Consider the following 25,936-nt stretch of genomic DNA (forward strand, 5'->3'; position numbering starts at 1 on the left):
TATGAAAGCACATTGTAACATCTCACCCAGAGCAGTTTAAGGTAACTTTTCCTCTGCTCTGGAGCAGAGAAACTCTAGCCCTACTCCACTTAGAAGATGATCAGTGTCCTTAGAAATTCTCTTTAGCTCAGTTAATTACTATGGACCTTATAAGTTTTTTACTTGTTCAAAACAAAACAAATAAAACAAAACCCCCAAAACTAACTACAAAAATAAATAGGCTGATGAATACTTAGAAAGGGGGAGTGCAAAAAAATCTCCTGGCATAGTCACGTTCTTTCTATCTTCTCTCTTTCTATTTAAACTCTAAAATATTTGTAAAAACTATCTGAATAGACATTTCATCAAGGAATATAGGCAAGTGGCCAATAAGCACATGAAGAGATGCTTAACATTATCACTCACTAGGGAAATGCAAATTAAAACCGCAATGAGATACCACTACACCTACTAGAAAGTCTATAATCAACAAGTGACAATAACAAGTGTAGAATAGGATATAGATGAATTAGAACCCTCATACATTGTTGGTGGGAATGTATTAATAAAATGGTACAGCCATTTTGGAAAATAGTTTAGCAATGTCTCAAAAGTTAAACATATATAACCCAGCCATTACACTCCTGGCTATCTACCCAAGAGAAGTGAAAACATGTCTACACAAAGATTTATATGTGAATGTTCATAGCAGCATTATTTATAATAGCCCAAATATAAAACAATCCAAATGTCCACCAACTGGTAAATGAATAAAAACAATGTGTTATAGTCATACAATGGGATACTACTCAGCAATAGAAAGGAACAAAATACCGATACATACTATAACATAGATTAACCTCAAAAACATTATGCTGAATGATAGAAGCCAGACACAAAAGACTACATCTTATATAATTCCATTTATATGAAATATTTAAAAAAGACAAATCTATATGGACAGAAAGTAGATTAGTCTTTGCCTGGGGCTGGGGTGACAACAGAGAGTGACCAAAAACAAGCATGGGGGAACTTGTTGGGGTGATGGAAATATTCCAGATTTGGTTGGAGTGATGGTTACACAACTGAATAAATTCAGTAAAACTCTTTGTACATTTATAATGGGTGAATTTTATGAAATGTAAATTATGCCTCAATAAAGTAATTAAAAATATCTTTTCAAAAAGGAGAGATTATGCTAGGCAATGTGACAAGTGAGGAACTCGAGCTTGGATTAAAATACCTGCCCTTGGAGGCAAAACCAAGTAGGAAGCTAACTATCTTTTAGCCAGCAATGTTTTACCAGACTCCTTCACTATCCTATCATTCAACCACCTGTAATCATGACATCCACCAGGAGACACACTAACTACATGACGCTCAAGTTGACACTCTAAAAAACTTAATTACTATTCTTCTGAAATCTTTTTCATCCCCATGTCTCTTGTTTTTCTCAATATTTGCGTTATTTTGCCTTGTCCTCCAGCAACTGTGTCTTTGCTCAGTTTATACTTCTTTCTTCTGTAGTATGCTTGAGCTTTTTTCTCTACCTCTCACTTAATTCCATACTCACGGCTCCCACAGTAAATATTTGATAACAATGTATCTCTACTGGAACATATAGATCCCATCAGATGAGTAAACTACCCACTCTGTAGAATTAGTCATTCCCAACATACACTCACTCTTTTACCCATGCAAAAGACTATTATTTATCCAACAACACAGAAGTGACAAGAAAGTGAAAATGGACCAGCAAGAGAACACTTATTTGAGTTATGCTGTGCATCCTGGAGATCTCTGGGCCAGAACCAAGCCAGAAGTGGTTAAAAAGAGTGACAACTTAAAGCACCTCCATCTACAATACAATTCAATCATACAGCAAGGTCGGGAAGTCTATTTTGGGAAGGTTTCCATTTTTTAAAACAGTTAACATTTTGAAATTTTGGTCCTAACCTTCAGGTCTCAAAAAACAACTGGGCTTTCCAGAATTCTCAAGAATTCTAGTCACTCAATGTTTAAAATATACGTACGTAAGAAGGTATGACAGACCCATACTCCATTCATCAAACTACAACCAACACACTCATCAAGTTATGGTGTGCTGAAAAGAATAAAGAATTTGGAGTCAGAAGACCTGGATTCATATCTCACTAGCTAGAAGTGAGACCTTAGGCAGATCCCTGAACCTCTCTAATCCCTAGTTTCCTGTGCTGTAAAATTAGGATAACAGTTACACGTATCTCACAGGGTTATGAGAACTCAATGTGTATGTGTATATAAAAAACACTTTGTAAACTGCAAAGATCCATACAAATAGAAGCTATCTATTTGTCCAAACAAAGTGTTGAGGGAGTACAGATGTTCCCATTTTAGAGTTTCCAGAAAACTCCAAAATTCCTTTTATGTTATTCTGAACTTATAGGCCACCCTCCAAAATTACTTTCAAAAAACATTCTGTTTTCATTTCCCTATCTCTAATGGGCCTTGTTGACCCTTGGCATACCTGGCCTTGCATATGGTCATTGCTTACTCTGTTGTACACATTAACGATAATTCTGAACAGCGTTTGGATCTGTTTCTTACACTTACACTTCCTGGCTCACAAAAGAAAAAACACTGTCGATCCAGCATTTCTATAGCACACTTCTCCCAAAGGGTTTCCACATGCATTCCCCGCTGGGTGAAATGCGATTGCTGTTTAATAGCACATAGCAACGCTATACAACAGTCTAAGACAGGATGCAAGAGAGGCAATATTGTATGCAGCTGAAAGGACAAGGGAAGCCAATGTCAACAGATGCAATTACCAGATGTGAACTTTGGCCAAGGAGGTCAGGGCAAACACTCCTTTAAGAAGTGCCATGGGATCTTTAATGCCCAAAAGTCATTGAAACCTTGGCGTCACATCTTATTCAAAATGGAATCCTCTGGAGCCCTGACCCTTTGCTGTTGCATTGATCCAGCTTTGAGGTGGGGGAGGGTGACTTGCATGGCTTCACCAGCAGATCTCCCCTCACTATTCAGAAGGTAGGCTCTGAAAAACTTACTTCTAAATAAGAACTCAGCATTATTTGGGGTGATTTAGAGGAATGATAACTGGAGTAGATATGAACACAAGCCACAATTTAACACTTCTTCCCCACGCTGCTGCCTTTTTTCTCCCTTAACATAGTGGGAAGAGCAATTGTTCTCCATTCTCACACAAACTTGAAACGAGCCAATTGTCCTTATTTTGTTCTCACGTTCACATTTATTTCCTTTCCAATACAAGACAGGTGCACTGGTCCTCGTAGTACAGGGTGATGGAAATGAACTGGGAAGCTTAATGCTTCAAAAGGCAGCAGATGTCTTAGCCAACCAGATTCAAAGGGAAGTTCATTCATAGCAAACTAGACTCGTCCCCAGGACTTCCCCTCTAAGGCCATCCATGGGGACTTGCATAATGTTGTCCAGGAGGCAACTCTATTGGAGATAATATTAATTCACTCTGAAATGATCTTTTAAATCTGAAATTCTTAGAAGCAAAATAATAAGGATATGTAAGCACCTGGCACTCAAAATGAGTCATTACTAAATATTTTAATTGAATCTAATTTCAATGTAGCATGAGGTGTCGAGTACTTATGTGCTCAAACATGATGAGAAGGGTTTTTGTCCCCTAGGGAGTCTATGTGTGGGTCAGAAAAACTTCCCATTCTCATTCACACCTTCCAAAAGCAAAGAAGGAATTTGGCCTGCCTGCTTATTCCATTTTGTACTATGAGGTGTTACTTTCAAAATGTGAACAGGTCCTTTATTCACGATAAAACAGGAGAAAAACCGATTACCTGGAATTTATGATCAGTTAATTTTCTCATTCTCTAGCCTAAAAATGAATTGCTTGTTCCCTTGCCTGCCAACCTTTTCTCCTCTGTCCCCTTCCTCCCCAGCCACTAGTGTTGATGAATGAAGTCTGTTTGTGGTTTGTGGAGCTATTTGTCTAGGAAGGGTGTGACATTTGAATTGGGGGGAACATACAAAGGCTCCAAGTTGACCTTCAAGTTTACCAATAATGTATCTTGTGCTTTCCTGCATCCACCCTCGGCTGGTGCCCATGTACACTGCATCATACAATACTTAGGTCATTTTTTTCCCAATGTAGATGTATCTGGATGCCTTGCCTCCAATTTCTCTGTGGACCCCCGAAGAGCAGATGCTGGGTTCCAATATTGTCCCTTAAGGGACCTGGCTCAGAGGGAATAATACTGTTCCAAGTTTTAAATAAAAATTCTGTTGTCTAGACATTTCCATCAGGCTCCTAACTCCAATTTATAACTGCCCACGGTATACTTCCATTTGACTATCCTAACCCCAACTCCCACAATTCTCTCCACACACCTTCACTAATCAACATTCCCCAAATGTACCATGCGGTTTCATACCTCTGTGCTTTGTCCATGCTGTTCTCTTAGCCTTGAGTGATCTCCCCTGTTGAAATTCTATTTATCCCCCAGAAACCATCTCATATGTCACTTCCTCCATGAATTCTTCCCCCAATTCCTACAGGTGAATCTAATTGTTTCATCTGTGCTCCCACAACACTTTGTTTGGACTTGTCTTTAAATATCAATCACATTCTGCCTTGTGTTGTAATTATTTGTGTCTATGTCTGTCTCCTCTACGAAGCCAAAGGCTTTTTGAAGGTGGGACTGTGTCTGATTCATCTTTGTGCCTCTCTCAGGGCCTAGCCAAGTACCTGGCACTCAGTGGCCGAATCAATAATAAACATTTAGAATAAGAGCTCAAGTACCATGTGTTGATTTATGAAACTGTCCGTATGTCTTCTAGCTGTTAATTAAGAAGCCTGGCATAGACCATAAGCCCAATACAGAACACAGAACATCTGTGTCGGAAAAACTCCAAAATATTTTAAATGTCAAATTTGGGGAAATTTGTTCAATTTCTTCTGCTTGCACAAAACCTTTGTAGGCCTGGCAGTTAATAAGGAAAAAAAAAAAAAACCCAAGTCACTGACTTACCTCCAAGACTTTTAGCAACAGAACATTTTGTAGACTATTAAGAATGAGGGCTTCTGTTTAGGCATTACTGGTTAATTTCTAACATAGAAAGTTATTTTTGGTCATAGTGTTAGTGGATAAATTAGTTTTTGCTTTTCTCAATGCTGTCATGCCCTGGACAAACACTCCTTTTCTGAGGGTCTGCCTTTCGGAGGGTCTCAGTAGTAAGAGCTTCCACTCTGGTACAATCCCCCCACCTCACTGCCGCCAGTATATCACAAGCCAGATTTGGAGTTTCCCTGCAGCATGCTCTTGCTTCTGCCACCAGAATTTCCAAATAAATTGCCTAAAATCTTTTTCTAATAAAATTAGGGGGGAAAGCACTTTGGAATATACTCCACTGATACCAATTAACTATGTTTGCCAATATTTACCACGTCAGATACATTCAGTGGGAGGCTAGGTGTTGATTTGTGGTGTTTTTTTTTCCCCTAAATCCTAGACATCTTGGAATCTATGCCATTGATATTCCAATATGCAAGTTATTGTCATGACTAACACAGACAGAATTACCTGCTGCTACATTCCAGGTATGTTTATGTATTTCCCTGTCTAACCTGTTTCCTCCCTCCAGCTGTCTCGGTGTGGGGGAAATGGAGATTTTTCCCCCTCCCCTGCATTTTCTCTAACAACTGTGATGTCAAATGCAATTATTTGTGGAGGAATCTGCTGTATGCATGGATGAAAGGGACACATGCAAATCCTCAACAAGAAAGGGAAATACCAGCTATCGGGAACTATGTCCCAAAAGCATGCCGCTCTGGCAGCCTCTGCTGAGGGCCCCCTGTGCAGATATTAACAAGCTGAACACAATATGACTTTAGGAATGCAAAAGAAAAAAACTGTTTAACATTTGAAAAATCTCCTCCTCAATCTGAGGTCAACCCAGCTAATAAAAAAGCTTCAAAAACTTCTGAAAAACCATGAATAAGCCCCAGATGTTCCCGTTCTCAGCTGAACTTTCCACCAAGTTATTTCATACCCTCTATTTTTCACAAGTAGAACCATTTCAACCTCTGGTGCCCGTCCTATCTCTTTCCAAAGAAAATTGCCTCCAGACAAATTCCTTCTCCCACCCACAGTAACTAATTGTCCATACTGTTATTCATCTCCTTTTCTGAAGAAAAATTAAATTGGCGAGACCTCTTACTGCAAGGGTGGGGATCTTTTTTCTATCGAGGGCCACTGACCCATGGGGGGAAAAATCAATTGGGGCCACACACAAGTAAAAAGCTGCTTGATTTAGTTCAGTTTTTGTTTGTTTTTGCGGAAGAAACAGAAAACATTCACCGCACTTGCTTAAAAAAATACGTACAGGGAAAGGAAAACTCCATTCAATTGATATAATAATAATAAAAAAAGTCTAGATGTGTGCTGTATCGAGTTTGGGGAATGAAGTGGTTAAACAAAAAGATGTGGGGGAGGAGGAGGGTGGAGACAGAGAGACTGGGAAAAGAAAACAAAAGGTAGGGAATAGAAAGAAAGAGGCCAGGGGGTGGTGAAGGAGGAAAGGAGAAAGCAACATGCAGGATGCAGAGAGAAAGAGAAAGATGGGGAGACACAGGAAAAGGCTTGGCACACTCCCTAGTTCATGTGTTAGGTGCGGTAAACAACTTGTCCCCTACCCCCACCCCCACTCCCATGCTCCCTGTACTGTGGGCATTATAGTAAGTGATCACTGCCCTTTGAAATCCTTATTAGCTTTCTAGCAGTTTAGGATAGGTTCTTTCTGTGCTGAGAAACAGCTGGTCTGCTTTGATTTTCAAACTTCAAAGCTATTTTTTGAAATAAAGGTTATTTTCTCAAGAACGTCTGAAGGTTTTACACATGTGTAAAGGAATGACTGAAAGTCTCTGACGTTGCGAAGCTGTCAGATGGCCTTATCTTTGGTCTTTGAGAGATTAGGGCTGTCTTATTCCATACAGCCTGTGTGTTACATTTAAAATCAGCATTTGTTTCACCGATTTGAGGGGTTTTTCCCTCCAAATCAAACTTAGTTTGGGGTTCATCTGGATCTTGGTATAGTAGACAATATAAAGTTGTCTATACATATACATCCCTAAGTTAAGAAAAAACAGATCAGTATTCACAGCTCTTCAATGACTACTCTTCTTCCATTAAAAGCTGAACTTCTAAATGTCTTCACCCACTAAGAGAGAAGTTGCTTTCAAGTTGCAGTACTGATTTTAGAGCTACTGGTTATGTGCTATTGTACCTTATTCCCAGAATATTGGGGGCTATGTTCTGCAGGAGGCACATTAAAAACACAAAATGGAACAGGAAAATGTCCAGGGAAGGAGAAATAAAACAATGAAGGATGGCGAACAAGGCAAAGCCATATAAGGACAAACTAAAATCACTGGCTTCTTGAGTCTGAAAAGATGAAGGCTGAAGGGGAAAATAAAAGTGCATATAATGTGATGGGTAGAGTAACCACAAACTTATGTCCTAGAACACTGGAGTTAGAGGGGGTACCCCTATGAACTTGAAAGAGATGATTTTGGATTGGATGAAGGGAGGCCCTACTTTGTATATCAAATACTAAACTTAGGGAATTCATTTCCCTAAGGGCTGGGACAAAAAAGTAGAAATAGATTCCAAAATGTCTAGGCAGTTCAGATATTTGGGGGCCACCTCTCACTGTGCACACATCTCTCAGTGTGCCTGTCAGCAAGGAGTCCTGGGTGGTATGGATCATGGGGTTGCCCCTGGGACCATTTCTCTAAAAGGTTCTTGGTGTTGTCTTCAGAATTAAGATGATGACTCCTGGGCCATGAGGCTGAAACACTGGGTTGGTATGCACTGGTCAAGAGGCCTCCAGGCCACCAGGCCAGGTGATACTCCTGCTGCCTCCTTGCAAGAGCGAGGCTACTTCTGACACAGCCAACAGAGAAGAAGACAGCTCAGCTGGGGATGGGGGGAGGTGGGAGAGCTCTGGCTTGGTCCAGGGTGGTTTCAATCCTGTATCTGTCCTCATCTATTTTAAAACTTTTGTTTGTTTTAAATGAAAATAGATATGTTGCTTTTTCTGATTTAAAAAATAATTTTAAAAAAGTATTTGGGCAGAGTACAGAGAGGCATAAAAAAGGAAGTGAAATTATCATAATACTGCTAATGTTTTGATGTATATTCTTACAGACTTTATTCTCCATATATATATATACACACATTAATTTTTTAAAAATTGGACTGTATTTTAGTACTGTCTCATAGTCTACTTTTTTACTTAGCAACATATGATAAATATCTTTCTATGCACAACAGTGTTTTTAAAAATATTTTTAAATGTCTGTAGATTACTCCATTGCATGGGAATATCATAGTTCGCATAATAAATTTTCTATTGATAGATATTTGGATTGCTTTTAATTTTTTTCTATTCACAAACAATGCCACTGAAATATCTTTATACATACATCTTTGTGGATTGTCATACTCTTTTCTTGGGAGAAATTGCTAGAGATAGTTCTAGGCTACTTCTAGTGACCTTCTAGACAATGGGACTGTCCTAATGGTTCTTATTTCCTTAACAGAGTGAAAAAATCATGGAATGTAGAGTAATTGGATGTAGGTTCAAGTCCAAGTTTAACCTTACAATCTGAGTGTCAGTTTCCTCATCTGTAAAAGAGAATATTAATGATAGCTAGCTCATGGGATAGTGGTGAGGAATAAATGTGGTAATGTAAATAAAACATTTACTTTTATGGACCTCAAAAACTTTAAAACACTTAAATGCATAGATTCTTATTTTCTTATTAACATATTTATGTTGTTAAGAATTAACTAGGCAGCTTCAGAGTGGGTCTTGTCTCCTAGATGCCCCGTACACAGAGAGGGCCCCCAAAAATCTCTGAGGGCTTGCCGTCATCCAGAATGACATTTCCAAGTTCCCAGACCTGATTCAGTTGCTTTGTGGGGCAGGGGGGCCCTTTCAACCTAGTAGATGTCTGGCTGTCACATAACTAGATGGCATTTTGCTCCCCAAAACTTCTGTGCTACACAGCATTCACCTGGTGATTGTTTGCCATTGTCTTCTGTACTGGGGAGGAAAGTTTATCATGTTCTCTTCCTCGTTGGGCCCTCTATAAATACACTCAGATTGCGTGGGCCTGAATTGAACACTCTGGCGAGAAACCAACTTTCTCAGGAAGAAAGAGATCAGTTGCATTACAACACAACTTGCAATTCCTTTCCAAACTTCTGGTGCTTTTGCTTTGGAAAAAATAAAAGCTGCTGCTGTTCATCATTGCTAGCCAAAAGCATTTATAGATTATGGACTTTTTTTCACATAGAAAGGAGCACATAACAAGCACGGTGTTCTTTATTAGAGGCTGTGAGACAACTAGCCAAGCACTGGCACTCAGCAAGTGCTCGATAAATACTACTTGGTCTTGATCACTGTCTCTCTCCAGGTCATTTTTTTTACTGCTTTCCATTAAAGACAGAGTCACTAAGAGCATAGGGAATAAAATCATGTGGAAGATGAGAGTGGTTGGATAGGAAGAAAAGGAGTGAGGAGTTGTGGGGAGAGAAGTACCTCTCCCTCACAGAAGGCAGCACAGCGTAAGTGGGAATCCAGGAATTATGGGGCTTAGAAAAGGATGGCAACACGTCTTTTTGTGGTAGAGAAAAAAGTTACACAAAAAGTTGTTTTTGGATAAACAAAAGAAAATATATAAAGTAAAATATAAATAGAAGTCATGTTGGAGACTATAGTACTATAAGAAAACAAAGACAAAAAGAAAAAAATATTATGGATCCCTAGGGCAGCGATGATATCATTGATTTTTCTAGTTCTGGTTGCCCAACACAGGACTGATGGTGAAGTAAGGCAGGCGTGGACTAGGGTGACAGCAGGGGGACAGAAAAGGCTCCCAGACAGAGAATGTTACAAAGAATGACCTGAAAGCACTGGTGATTGGCTACAGGACAGAGGACCAGCACTTCAGCAGAGAAGCGATAACTTAAAATGAGTGGGACATAGTAGGTCCGAGAAAGTGGAGGAGATCGCAGACCCATCTCTCCTTCCTCACAGGAACGGTTCCCTTGGGGCAAGCATGAGAAATCTGTGCAACAGGGGCAGGTGCGGGAAAGATTTTGATCACTTTATTCACTTTCATAACCTGCAAATAAGGAAGTTTTCCAATATCTAGCTACCTATACCTGAGGCATGAATCACCACAGGACTTGACAACCCAGGAAGACTAGAGTCTAGAAAGAAAATAGGCACATGAATTGTTGCTTCATCTCAGCTTTTCAGGCCTCAACAAGCTGAGCTTGGAGTTAAAAGGAGGCAGCCAAGAAAATGAAAGTTCCTATTGAGCTTTGACACACAAAGTATAATAGGTTTTCCATCTTTGCCCAGTGCCATCATTTACAGCGACAGAATAGGCAGAGCAGGAGGGAATAGGCCATAGCCTCTCAGTCAAAAATAATTCCACTGGATGGGAGCCACAGCATAGCCCCCAAGTGAAGGTCAGAAGAGGGAGACAGAAGAGGAAGAGAGTTCATGGATTTTCCAGGTTCTATCAAGTTGAGGACCTTCTGAATTCATGTAAGGAGGACTTATGGGGTGGGGGGAAGACATAGTATTATTCCACCCACTGTGCGTCTCAAGAAAGTAAAGGATAAACTACTCTAGATGACTTCTGGAAGACTTTGAATATTCTTTACATATTTTAAAGGCAAACCCCTTTAACATTTAAAATTTTTTAATGGTAACATTTTGTAGTTTTTTAACGGTGACAACAATCCCCCTACTTTCTTGCTTTCTTTCTGTACATGCACATACATTTTCTCCCCAAAATTCACATCCCATGTACATGAATATATTTTCTCCCTTGTACAAAATACCCCATCCTGACAGCTCCAAACTAGGGGGAAATAGGCAGTTCAAAAATTAGAACAGATTTCTTCACTTATCCATGCAATAAAGATTTACAGGTCACCTACTCTATGCCAGATAACCATTCTAAGAGCAGAATGCACAGTGGTGAGAGGAACAGACAAGATCCTGTCCTTGTGGAACTGCTGTAAACAAACTCCTATACTGTCTAACCGAGACACCTTCCCCTGCCTTCTTAGCATCTGCTCTGACCAGCAAGGGCACTGGGGTGCCAAGGTGGAGAGACAAAACAATGTCAAGTGCCAGCCAGGGCATCTTGGTGAAAGGTCAGGTCAGCTCATTGTCAGCACACGCCTGATTATAAATGAACAAGCAGGGTCCTATATATAATGTGTATAAAGCTCTTGGAGACCATTCTAGGGAAACAGCACAAACTACACTTAGCTGCTATAATTAGAAAAACACCGGAGTTGATAACAAATAGGAAAATGTGTTCTAAGAAGGTATGGAGAAGGCGAACAGTCACTACTTCCCTCTGGGTCCCCCACTCTTCTTTGTGAGGCTGTCACGAAGCACAGTAGTCTCTCCAACACATCTAAGCACCCACGGTGGCAGCTGAAGAAAAACACTATAATCTCTCTCGATCTTTCTCACAGTTTTGGTAATTTTTGAGACTTCAGTGAATGGATGGCACTCAACATTCAACAGTGAAGGAGCCACATTTAATTGGAATTCTGACTGCAAAAAAAGTGTGTAACAAATTGATTAAAAAGTAATAGTTAACACATTCATCAGGGAATCTAAATACCTCATTGTGAGAACTTCTACTTAAGGTTCAATGAGGGACAAATCTCTGCAGGTACTAGCAATTTCTTTTCATTTTCTGCTGTGGGACCTGAAGAAGCTACCAGTCTGCTGTGAGAGACACAAACCTTCTTCTCCTGAGACCCAAACCACTCCCTGCTACAGCCCCTTCTATGTCCTGGCTAATGGCCAAAAGATGATTGAGCCAACTTTAGGGACAAAGCAGTTCTCATCCCCTAAATTGTTCCATCAGGCAGTGGGGGGGAATATTAATGAATTTTAATAACGAGCTTCACTTCTTTGCTTTATAAACCCTATCAAGCTTAACTGGACTCCTTGCCTCCCATTTCTGATCTTTAAAACACCCTGCACGCCGCTGGCAGAGTTAACATCATGAAACACTGATCTGACCACAACGCTCTCATGCTCCAAGCCCTTCCCAGGCTCTCTCCTGTCAACAGAGTAAAGCTCAGATTCCTTATTATGCTATTCATGGCCCCCCAAAATTTTGTACCACCTTTTCCGTGTCATCTTTTGCTGTCCACATCTTCTTCCATTCTGGCCTGTAGCCTCAGCTCTCCAGCCACATAAGGCTATTGATGTACTTTCATGTCCTTGAGCCACTGCTCATTCCACATTCCTCTGCCAGGAAGATCCTTCCTTCCAATCTCTATATGTCAAAATTCTCCTCACCTTTCAAAGCCTGGCTTAAAGGCTACCTCCTATTTTTGAAGTCTTGTCTAATTCCCTCGGTAGGAACTAATCCTTCCCTCTCCAGGCTAGCATAGTATTTGGTTTATATTTCTCTTATGACATTTACACTGTGCCTTGGATTATAGTTATGTAGGTATGTTTTCATCACCCTCATTGAAAGAAGGGCTTGTGCTTAAGTTATCTCCATATCCTTGTCCACAGCCCCTATCCTCAGTGCTTGGCACATAGAGCTGCTCAATATTGAATAAATGAATCCAAATGGTGATGATATATGCATACGTGATGTTAGGTGTGCATGTGGGGGGTATTCTCTACATCCTTATCAACAGAGCCCACCAAACTCAACTCTACGCAAAACATGGGCATTCAATAAATAAGTAACTCCTAAATAAGTGATGAGATTATATATATGTAATATATACATACATACATATATAAAATTGTATTTTACTTTATTTTTTGTCCTACAAATTTCATTTTGAAAAGGAGTCATAGAAGTAAATCATGGTTTAAATGACTTCCAAGAACAACAGACAAGAACAAAGGCCATTCAAATAAGTAGAAGCTCAGATCCAGGCTCCATCTCAGTACCTTATAATGAAACCTGCAGCTTTAATAATAATTTGTTCCATGCGTTTTCAGAAAGCAATTATTGATCAACCAATTTGCTACACAATAGCTCAGAGAATAGCATAACTAAAAAAGAAGTCAGTAATAAGAAAATTGTTCCCCACAGGGATACCCTTATCCTGTACTTGTGTCTGGCAAACAAAGGCAACAGCACCACTGGGTTCTGATCTGGAGATCTTTCTGCTTTCCGCCGCCTTCAAGAATCCATATGCAGCTATAACGAACTGCCTCTAGCTTGGCTTAATCTTTTGTATTAGCTCATTAATGAGTCTGGATTCCTTCCCCATTTTCCATGGTATCCCAGGCAGGGACAAAAGCTCAGGCAGCAGGGGGCAGCTTTCCTTTTGCCTGACAACAAGTGGTCACTGGTTCCAGTCTGTGGCTAACAAATTCCACAGTTCTTTGAAGGTAGAGCCCACTGAACAGGTCTGCCTTAGGCTCTGCAATGCAAAATAGAGCTTTGGGAATTTGGGCCTAGGCAGTGGTCCTGGCATCTGTGACATCACCCCAACAGCTGACAGTGATGGTGTCTCAAGAAAGCTCAGTAGCCTCAAGCCCTGTGAATTCTTTCTGCTCTGTTGGCATGTGAAATACACACATACTCACAAACATATTATATGCCGCTCAAAATCATTCTAAATACCTCCTGTGAGACATCTGCCAATAAGGATATCATGTCAGCCGGGTTTTAAATATAGGAACCTCTCACCATCTTCAACCAGAGAGCAAAATGCAAAAGGAATGCAGATTAACTTGCCCTGAACTTTATAGCTCTGAAATCTCTCCACTTGATGCTATCCTTCCATGAAGGGTTCTGGTGGGGCTGAAGATTAAAATGGAACTTCTGGATCATATGGTAAGATCTCCAAGCTGTACTCCAAGGGCAGCCTGCCTATTTATAGAGCCTCCACTTCAGGGCAGAGTTCAAACTCGGGAAAATCTGAAGAACTTGATTTAAACACACTCATATATATATATATATATACTTAATTTATCATCTTCATTTTCCATTCAGTCACTTTGAGCCAAACTAAACTTTAAATAGTTCAAAAATCTGTCGAAGGTTGGCTGGATATATTTTTCCAAGAATCTTTAGAATTTAGATTATTATATTTAGAATTTTTAAATCACTTAACACTCCAAACTAGAAAAGTTGTAGTCTCTCCATTCCAGAAATTGATAAACTGAGGCACAAAGACTTAAGTCACTTAAAAGGTCACTCTTGACTTTCTCCTGTGCTAACTCTTCATATCATAATAATATGAAGAAAAATAGTAGCTATAATTTATTGAGTGTCTACTGCATGCATTATTTCTAATCCTTGCATTAACTCTTCAAGATAGATGGTAGTATACCCATTTTACAGATTAGGAAACTTGAGTATATGGAAGTTAAAAAATTTGGCCTAAAGCCAAGGAACTACAAAGTGACATATCTGGGAATAAAACATAGATCTATTTGGCTCTAAAGCTTTTATTCTTTCCCCCAAACTAAATAACCTAGTGCTGTGGCTCTCAAATTTCTCACTATGACTCTAAATCATACACCAATAAGGCTTTACAACTAAAACATGTAGTATTGGCTTAATAAAAACTCACGTAAAGCAGCAAATGTTACAATCCAAAAATAGGCCAGCCACGGTGGCTCATGCCTGTATTCCTAGCACTCTGGGAGGCCAAGACGGGAGGATTGCTTGAGCTCAGGAGTTTGAGACCAGCCTCGCAAGAGCGAGACCCCATCTCTACAAAAAAATTAGCCAGGCGTGGTGGCGCGAGCCTGTAGTCCCAGCTACTTGGGAGGCTGAGGCAGGCGGATTGCTTGAGCCCAGGAGTCTGAGGTTGCAGTGAGCTATGATGACACCACTGCACTCTATCCTGGACAACAGAGTGAAACCTTGTCTCAAATAAAAAAAAAAAAAAAAGAAAAGAAAGAAAGAAAGAAAGAAAAGGAAAACTCCAAAATAGTCCTTTTCTAACTTTTAAAAAGGCTGGAGAGTATTTTTCTAGTCACTTACTTCCATGTCCTCCCTCTCTCAGCCCAACACAGAAGTACATATATACCCACTCCCTCCGCCAATAATGGCCACAACATCAAAAGGGCTGCTGAGTGATTGCTACATTTGGGTGATATTGTTTTGGGTCAGTGAAGGTTTCATAGCTCCTCAATGCTGTTTCCAATATAACTAAAAACAAACATGTCTGCTAAGTTGGGTTTCCCATATTATGCTTACGGGCTCATGTTTGTGAATCTACATGTAATAGTTTACATTATCCCTGTAACATTTCATGTTGCTAGTTTTCTCCTGTCACCACAGCCTACTGAGATATTTTTGGATCCTGATTATGTTATCTATGTATTCGCTAACCCCACCTACCTTTACAATATCCCTAAATATTAGAAGTTTGTCTACTCTGTCTTCAGTTAAGTCACTGGTAAAAACTTTATGCACTAAGGGTCAAGTACAGAGCAAATAACTAAAGGCCTCTCAGGCTGACTGGAAGGTGGACTGGTATGTTAAGAAAATACTCTTCAGATATGATAATTAATTAGCTACACATTTACTGAACTAGATAGATGATCACTTAGCCAACATTTGTTGTTACTTGTTTAAAACAAATCATAGGAATCTCTGTCAAACACCTTGCTGAAATCTAGATATACCATGTCTGTGCCATTCCTCCGATCCAGTAAGGTACATGCATACACACATGCACACACATAGGGGAAATAGTCTGATTTGTCCTGAGTGAGCTCACTGTGGCTACTAGTAATCACCATGGCATGATGCTTCTTAGAGCTCATGCTTTCAAAGAATCTAGTCTAGAATTTTTCTGAGATGTGATACCAGGCTTCCTAGTTTATGGTTTCTATAATCCAATTTCTACCCCTTATTGAAGGTGAGAGTAAAACATTGTGCCAGACTCCAGTATTTTGGCTCTTCTTCTATTCATTGTAATGTGTCAAAGTTTACTAACAGTAATACCATGATAATAACCATAAGACTCCTCATGCCCTGGGATGTAACTGTTCTGAACTTGGACCTCATTTTCTTAGCTTTGTTTGGTCTTGTCAACTGCTTGCCCATAATACAGGATAGATATTACTCTGAGAATTGTAGCAAAATATCTATATCAACTTAAAAAACAAAGAAAAGAAGATCATACTTTAAAACTCTTAAGAAATTATCTAGTAAAATCCAGTGCATATGAATAATAATGTAATCTTCACTTTGGACATCAATTAGAACTGTTAAGTCCACTTAACAGTCACTATGCAAAATCACTGTGGTTGCTATCTAAGGAAAGGATATAGTTAGGGATACAGAATTGACCTCGTTATTATCATTTTACCTTCATTAAGCACCAACACTGAGCCCACGCAGAATGTGGAAACATCCCTGATCATGTGTCAAATAAATTTACCGTTGATGGTTAGGTCTCAAATAACCATGGGCATACAGGACAGAGACCAAACATTTGGTTGGGCCGATTAACACCTGACTGCCATCCAGGGCCAAGAGTGTCCACTCTGCATAGACAAGCTACTTCAAGACAAAAGAGCTCAGTACTTTCTTCCCATCAGATTTTGTAAGAATTTTACTGAGATAGTCAAAGAAAACTTAGATGTGTTGATCATCAGCGTCAAAGAAGACACTTTTGGTTCATTAGTACTAGAACATGGATCTTCAGTCATCACTTCCAATAATGTTACCACCAAGCCATTCACATTCTCCCATTTGGTCCCCATTTTGACCAACAGTTCATTTTAGGAGGCTGATAGGGATTGGAGGGTACTCTGTGAGTTCCTTGTGCAGTGTTCATATTTAGTACTTCATTGAATGGATGCTCAAATGAAGAAATGGCTCATGTAGGATTAAACCATTAATGTTAGCTTCAAGAGAACCCTGAGATTTTTATTATTATTTTTGCTGTTAGAACCCTTTAAGTGAAATCTTACTTAGAAGACCAATATGTAAAGAAGATTTTTAAAAATGGAGCTGCTCTGGTTAAAATAGGAATGGAAAACTCAGAACAACCCCCACAGCACCTCCCCCACATTCCCTATGGAACACAATCTGAATACCTGCCCTAAACAACTGAGCTATCTGGCACATAAGCCCACTGACTAATACGATGCTAACTTTTCCATTCTGGAAGGAGGGAGGAGGCACTAGATAAATTATTATAGGGTGTCCAGGAAGGTGGAGGAGTTGAAATCCAGGGCATCAGAATGAAAGGATAACTGACCCTGAATGTGAACTCAGGAGCCTGAGTCAGACTCTGCGAGTGGACATAAGGCCACAAGCAACAGACATGCTGACTTTGCCTGCTTTTGGTTCAGTGATCCCAGCAAAGACCTCCCTATCCATGTGCAACAATTGCTCAGTGAGTTTAACGAAGTGGTGGGCACTGAGCTATACTTGTTAGGACGAAACCTAGTTAATATACAAAATAAGAGATAAATAATTAGCAAGTTCATGCCTCATGCTGTGAAGCCTTTTGTTTCAAAGATGAACTTCTTAAGTATGGACTTCTGTCATGACTTGGAGTACTCTGATTGTGTAAGGAAAATGTGCTTACATATTTGCAAATGTGTTTGCGTTATATAAGAGCCTTTGAAAGAAGAGCAATGTCCCTATAGAATAGGGACCTGCTCATTTCCCAGTCCCATCGTTGTCATTTACTGGCAGTAGGACTTTGGACAAGTCATTTCCCTCTCTTGGCTTTAATTTCCTCATCTGTAAAATCAAAGGATTAGCCTCTATGACCCTGTATGTATGTAACCCTACCCTTTAGCACAGAAACTGGTTTATATTAAATCTGAAAAGTGCCTTAAATGGAATCTAAATTCAGAAATAAATCGAGGGCAGCATAGGTTGAGTCCTTTGAATTGACTGATCAAAAATAAGTTACATATATTGACTACTCTGTATATGCTACTGTGTTAGGTACTATAGGAAACAAAGAATTATATGCATAATCCTACACTTAAGGAGATTACGGTCCAGAGGCAAGATACATATTCATAAATATATCTAGGTGAAAAGTTATCTCTGAATTTCTCAAATAGTATTTGAATATATATATACACACACACATACACACACAGATGCCCTCCAATATACTGCATATAGTAAAGGTTTATGGGGGGTAGAGAGCAACCATTTGTAACTGTTCATTAAAAACATATTGTGTTGCATTTGTCCAGTAGAGACACTGAATTTTGTAGATAATTTAGAAGTATTACTAACTTCATAAACCTGGTAGCCTGTATAGTTTGACAGCATTCCCTTTTCATATGTATAACTTGTCTTTCTATAGCTAACACGTCCAATATTTCCAATTAAAAAAAACTTACAAAAGAGAACAATACTGTAACAAAAAAGTTAATGTATTTCCCGCCATTGCTCAATCAAGATTACCACAACACTGCTACCAACAACATTTTGGCTTGCCATTCCTGACTCATCTTCCATTTTTGAGTAATTTAATATACAAGGACTAAAATACATGACCCAATTTAAGTATCCTGTATATTCTAAATATAGCAAATAGTTCATTTTTAAGAAATTTAATATGAAATACTTGGGAATTCTTCTTGGTGCAGTGTTATTAAACTGTACATAGTAATTAAGATATTAAAAACACATGCTCCCCAAAGCCACCAGACATTGTAATTATTTTTCAGGCTATTAGGCAAAATGACAGAAAATTTTTTAATGATAAATGTGTTTTGGAATGTATCAGCTAATTCCCTTTTACTTTATGAAATAATGTTTAGCTCCAGAGAGTCTAGGTCTGGTATTTAAAGACTAACTCACATTTGTCCTTTTGTGACTCAGAAGTCATTCATTGGCTCTTGTTAACATGCCATTGTAGATATTCTGTCTTTCACACACACACACACACACACACACACACACACACACACACACACATATTCTGGCTCCATATGGAAATAAATGGCAGTTACTAGAGTTCTGCCATGTCACTTGTATGCGAGGAAGTGTGACAGACACTGGGACATAATTCCATTTGGGAAGCTCTTTTATTTAACTTTCAAAAGGTTTCTCTTTTTGTTTAGAAATTTTAGATCAACGTTGGCTTTTCTAGCAACCATTGGACTAGGCCAGTGCTTTACAACTGTCACTGGTTTTACTGTGAGAAGACTATGAAAACAAGTTACTTGGAGTATTTTCCATTATGCCTGAGATTTGTTTCAAAGATTTTTTTTTTAAAAAATCACATGCTAAAGAATGTCCTGAGTACACTCTGGTGCTTAAAACTTTACTAATTAACTTATTAAAAATTTTTGGCTTTCTATTTCAAAAGTTAGTGTCTTCATTATACCAGAGTCTGCCAGGCATCTTAAAATACTTTTCTGGTGTTTACAGAGGGGGATGGAAGTGGAGACATTTCACTGTCTGCTCTACATTTTTAAATGGTCTTTGGTCCATTTAAAATCATTCTATGAATTAGAGATAGCTAACAGAAAGTTTGTCTGCTGTGTATAACTCAAATCCATGCCACAAAGTGCCTTGGTTTCCACACCATACAACATGGAGGTTAGTTTTTTTTTTTTTTAAAGAATCTTCCTAATTGAGATTTCATAAGCAACATGCTTAATTTTTCTTTGCTGCTGACTTTTAGAGCTTCAGACCGTAGAAATTACTATGTTAGGCTCTTGGAAATTGTTAGGCCATAAATTAAGGAGTTTCTATTACTTGCACTCCTGTATAACTTTTATATGCAGATCGTGCTAACAGGTGTACTGTGTCTTCATGGAAGTAGAAGGAGAGAGCACAGAGAATGAAATCAGTAGCCCTAGATTCCAGGTCAAGCTCTACCACTTACTGTATGTAAATCACTAGTCTTCTAGTGCCCACAGTTTCTTCATCTGGTAAATGTAGGTAATGATGCCTGCCTTGCTTTCCTCTCCAGAGCCACTGTGAAGGTCAATTTATCTAATGTTCATGAAAGAGCTTTACAAACTGAATTGTGCTATGCAAATAGATGGCAGAATTATTATCACTTATATGGAGTCACATGGTTAGCAGGATTCGAAGACAGGCCACCTATCTGGCTCTAGAGGAGGAAAACTTAGGGGTGATAAATGCAAAACTGTTTTTATAGTTTAATGTTTTCATAGCCTAATGAGAACAAGGCAGAAGAACAGAAGAATTGGATGGGGGAAGGGCAAGTTTAAGTTCCATCTGCCCAGGCTGGAAGACTGGTGGGAAGGGAACAACCTCTGAAAAGATGAGAGGTTACAAAGTGGAAACGGGTGACCTGGGAACAGGGTGTTTTAAAAAGAGTGACAGAACAGAGAATAAAGTCACAAGACTTGTTCACAAGAGGGTGCTGGGTTAAAGCCTGACCTTGAGCCACAAATCACGAAATCACACGGCTGGAAGGAATCTTAAGAGGCCATCTCATCCACTCCCCCACCATTCAGCAGGACATTTCAACCATCCCAAACAGATGAGACTTTATCCAAGTTTCAATGAAAAGCTCTGACACCAAATGGGCAGGTATTGACGACTCTGGCTCCAAATGTTGACAATAGGCAGGAAAACAATTTCTGGAATTTCATTTGAACCTGAACTGAAATGGGGAAAACAATAAATGACTAGATTTTCCTTGGGAACAATAACTTCTGTAGCAGTTTAGGGACTGCTACATTAGCACTAACTACACAGCTACTTTTAAAGAGAGAGAAAATGTTACCAACAAAACCAGGTTAGGAGATAAATGCCCCAGAGTATCATATGGGTAAGAATGTACTGTGATCATTCTTGGTATTTGTGAGTCTTCTCTTCATGCAGGAGCCTGGAGCAGAATGACACTAACAAAAAACCAAACTTGTTTTTTTTTAAAGCAATATAGTCTAGCAAATTCCAAGACTGGCACTGAGGACTTAGAAGAGTTCAATTCCTCTCCTAACACAAGGCAATAAATCCTCACACAAATTAGAAACTGAAAAGGAAATAAAAAGGTCCTCATTTCTAACCGTGGGAATGTTACACATGAACTCTGGCTTGGAAGGAGGAGGGGAGGACATTCCACACCTGCAGGCCTTCCCAGGAAAGGGGCCCAGGCCAGACTCTGAACCCATCAGCTCAAGGTTACACCATGGGACTGTCAATATGGAAATAATGTTACTTTATTCCCTTAGTGAGTATATTATTTCCAGTGCTATCAACAGTAACCATAACCTGCAAGGAGGCAGCCGAGAATTTCCATGAAAGAAAGTGAAGAGTTATTTTGGGATGTGTTCATAAATGGCCTAGCTACAGTTCATCTGGATGGACACATACGGGCATATATGCATAGATAGACTTATGTCATATCTCTGTATTTATAGATATGTACGTTGGAGCACGCTACTGTAGTTTAATAGATGCAGCACCAAGCGAGGGGCTTAGAAAAATATTACACTCCCAGGTTACACTTACATGTGAACTTGGGCAAGTTAACTTGATTCTACTTCCCTATCGCCAAAACTTTAGGTCAATTCAGTCAGGCATTCAGTGGATCCAGATGTTTGGCAGGGTATAGGAAACAACATCTGGATGATTGATTGAATTTTCAACTGAACACACTGCATGTTTTGGCAGCTTGCCTACACAGCCTTTAATGGCTTTCTGCCTCAGTTTCTCTAAGTATAAAAAAGGAACAAACATTATTTATCACTTTCCTCCCGGGAAACAGTGAAAATGAGATGATGTCCAAGGGTAACAATGAGTTCTTAAAATGAATGATTCTGTGACAGTACTATATCTTATATAATTCCAGGTTGGAGTTTTTTCCTAAGTAGTTAGTCTTTGGAACATGAAATCACTTTGAAATATGGTTAAATGCTATACAAATACAACACATTATCACTGTCATCAACATCATCGACATCATCGTCACCATAACTTTCTTCTTTATGACTTCCCTAAAGTGTCTCAGTTTTAGATTGAATCACAGCCAAAATATGAATTTTATTTAAGGTCTGAAAAAATGTATTTGGGCTATGTAAAGCAACACAGATGAAGAAAAGAAAATCAATGTGGGTGTTTGGAGCATAACCAATTTAACAGCTTAGCTTAAACAGGTAAAACTGGTCTATCAATGAGAATTAATTGGTTGCTCAATGGCATCTGTATGGAAACTGAAAATGTTCACACGCTTATTCATGGCCAGAGGTAGGAAAAAGGAACTGTGGTGGTGACCTTTCCTATTCTGACTATATATACCTCCCTACCTATGAGCTGGTTTCAGCTTTTCTGGCTGAAAGAAGAAAGGAAAAGAAGGGTGAGAGAGAAAGAAGAGATGTATCAAAGGGGTCTTAAAAAACTGGGGGACCAGAATTAGAGTGGCAAAAATGAGGGGAGCAGCAGAATTAGACTGGCAAAAAGTACTGAAACTGTCGTCTTTCCAACTCAAGTCCTTCCTGTAGAGAAAATCCTGAACATAATCCCCGTAACTTCCATTTATTAGGCGCCTGTCATGCATATGCACCTATATTTGTGTGTGCATATTATACACACACATGCACACACACACACACACACACACACACACACACACACACTCATGCAAGGGAGCTTTTAATATCTCTGTAATACTACAGATGGCAGAACTGAAGCTCAGAGACGTTAACTGATTTGCCCAAGGTCACATATCTAGTAAGATATATAACTAAATTCAGATCCATTTAGATCCAGAGCCCACGTTCTTTCTACTGTACCCAAAGCCTTTGCTAAAAGGGCTTGCTGTAAATATTTTTAGTGACTGCTGGATCATATAGAAGCCTATGTCCGATGCAACTTTCCCTTTTTCTAAGGTGGACCCCTAGGGTGGACCTGTCTGATCTTTCTTATGACCGCCCCTCCCTTGCTCATCTTTACCTACTCAAATCCTACTCTTTGCTTATGGCAGATCTTAACACTTGCCCTTCCCTGGAATCTTCACACTAGCTTAGCCCACCCCAGACCTAAGCATGTCACCCAAAACTGAGGAGCCTCTTCAGGCACTTACTTCCTCATGCGCTGTGCTTTATCTTTATTTAACCACTCTTCCTATGCTTGTGTTTTCCCTCCCAAGGAGGCTGTAAAAACAGAGGATCAGACTTCTTTTGAATTCCCAAAGTCCCTGGCACCTATCTTAACACATAGTAGGTATTACTTAAGGTCTGTTTACCTGAGAGACCTGTTGACAGTATTCCTCATTTAGGATTAGGGACACAGCAATGGACCCTGAGATTTTGGCCTCACCAGTGCTGGGGTCTAAGCAGTTGAGTGGAGCCATATAGATACATTTGGTTTGGGGTAATTTGGAAATGATTTGGAAAACAAATATGATCACTGTCCCAAAGTAAAGCATATTAATCATGCCCTCAGTTCAGCAGCGTTTATATTGTCTGTGCTTTGATCTCTTCAGATATGCATTTTGAAATAATCATACTGTATCTAAAAAGGTTTGATAGAACTTAGTGAGGTTGTGCTTTCACAGAAGAAAGGATCAGTTATGTAAACACTGCCATTATCATGTGCTCAGTAGCTAGCAGTAACAACTATTTATTAAGTGTTCACTGAGTATAGGGCACTTTATTAGGCACTGGAGGAGCTACACACAAGTATGTTGTCAATACTTTCACAACACAATTGCAGTGAAATATACCACTATTAGAAAGCCCTTCTAAGCATTTTCCAAAAACCACAAAAATTTTACTGCTAGACTTCATATTAAAAAACAAAATCATGCCAATGTCTTTATACAAAAACCTCCTCCTTACATAAGGATTTTTGTTTCATTAAGTCCTTCCTAAGCTACAAATAGAAGTCAGTGGTGCCAGGGCCCTCCCACCCATGGATCATGGGGCAGGAACACTGTCACTCTGGCATATGCCTTTTTGGTGGCATTTTTTTTATTGTGGCCACAAAGCAATAGCAAGCAGATGGTACAACTAACTTCTATTTGTGTCTTGTTACTAAATTCCTTGCGAGAGGAAAAACTGTGTGCAGGTCAAGGGAATCTGTGGGTGTCTCTGTGCAGTGAGTCAGAAGTTGGCAAGGATGCAGTGAAACTGGACCTCTCATGTCTTGCTGGTAGCAGTGAAAACTGATACATTCTCACTGGAAAGCAACTTGAAGACATGCATTTAAAAACTCATATCCATTGACCCAGTAACTCCAGTATTTTAAGAAAATAATCTAAGATCAGAATTAAGTACTATGTATGAAGAGGTAACTTTATTTATGATGGTAAAAAATTGGAAGCAACCCGTATGTCCAGTAAAAGCAGTCTGATTAATTATGATGAATACTTAATAGAATATTATGCAGCCATGACAAATGATTAATATGAAGATTTGTGGCAACATGAAAAAGTGTTGCCAATATAGTATTAATTTTCAGAAGTATAAATCACAACTAGGTAAAAAGTCTGTGTGAGTGTGATTTTCTGGACAAATATTAGAAGAGAACATATAAAAATGAGAATAGGATAGAGTAGTGGGATTGTAAGAAATATTTTCCCCTATATTTTCTAAGCTTCTTCTCATATTGTTATATCGTCTGTATAATTTAAAAGTAGCACGAAAATTGAGGGTCTTAAGTCCTTTTCAGCAGAAGCTTTGAATAAAATGAATAATAGCTTCCTCTCCAAAAGCCCAAGGATACAGTTAGAACAGTAGAAATCATCCATCTTTCTTTCTTTTTCTTTTTTTCTTTTTTTTTTTGCCATTTCCACTTTTTTGTACATACCACATACCTGGTTAATGTGCTTCAGTTTGTCAATAATTTGACTGACCACTGGCTCAGGGCCCTTCATTTTCAGCTCATGGAGGTTGAACTGATTTTTCATTCCATTCCTTGCCGCCTTTTGGCTGTATCTGTAAGAGTGAAGACAAAGAAAAGGTTTGTCAAAGAAAACCCCAAGCAAAGTGAAAGCTGACTGTATTTGGCACCAACAGTCAGGCCAACCACAAGCTCTTTTCAACCTCTTGATGGGATGACCCCAATGGTGCAAAAGCAGACTACTCCAGATAGAAGCTATTTGCAGTGGAGAATATTCATTCAACAGTCAACAAATATTAATTCAACATCCTTTTGTTCTACGTGTTAGGGATACAACAATGAACAAGACAGACAAGGTCTCTGCCCTTATTGTGCTTTCAGTCTAGTGAGGAGTCCAAAAGAATAAGGGCCAATGACAAGGCAGAGTGATAAGAGCTATGCTAGGGGAGGTTCAGGGTCACGGCCAGTAAAGCACATGGAAAGGACCCTAAGTCTGAGTGAGCCTTCTACCTATTTGAAGGAGAAAGAATCTTCCATGTTCTTTACCTGTTCCTTCTCCTCCTCTTTCTCCTCCTACCATTTCCTATAGGCCTTGGAGATGGCTTTCTATTCAGGGGACTTTCTCTAGCCATTTGCAGCATAAACTATACCTGTCAGCCTCCCCCTATGTTCTCCATGAGAAAGAACACCAGCTAAGGGGAAGGTTTTAACCTGCTCCTGCAGGATAAGTCATAGGCTTTATGGCAGAATTGAAGTTTTAAGGTATCTATGGACATCCTCACCATGTGAGAAGGGGGGAATATTTACAATCCTAGGCAACTCTGACTTTCAAGGTGGGATTTTACCAACTTCAACTGGGACAGTAATTCACAACTGAGGTGGTTTCTTTGTTGTTCCCATGGTTCCAGACCTGTACATAGAGTTAGTCCTCATTTTGCACAACAAGGCAAACAAATAAGAAACAAATGTTATTTCTTCCTTTCTCTTTCAGCACGTGGAAATACTAGAACACCATTACCAAAGAGGGAAACATTTTTGAGCTTTTCTTTTCTTTCTCCTAATCCTGATAATGGAATGCTTTCTCAAATAAATGGAAAGATTTATAGGTCTTTTTCCCTC

General features: G+C 39.3%; 1 protein-coding gene across 1 annotated transcript in view; it reads right to left on the reverse strand.

Moving 5' to 3' along the window:
• Nucleotides 1–25,936, reverse strand: part of GPC3 (glypican 3) — a 428,110-nt gene that overhangs the window by 80,505 nt on the left and 321,669 nt on the right. The window contains exon 6 of the mRNA XM_012653413.1: nt 24,792–24,912. Coding sequence (XP_012508867.1) covers nt 24,792–24,912 — 121 coding nt within the window. The remainder of the gene's footprint in view (nt 1–24,791; nt 24,913–25,936) is intronic.

Source organism: Propithecus coquereli, unplaced genomic scaffold, assembly GCF_000956105.1.
Source record: "Propithecus coquereli isolate 6110/MARCELLA unplaced genomic scaffold, Pcoq_1.0 Scaffold42, whole genome shotgun sequence".
Classification (NCBI taxonomy): Eukaryota; Metazoa; Chordata; class Mammalia; order Primates; family Indriidae; genus Propithecus; species Propithecus coquereli.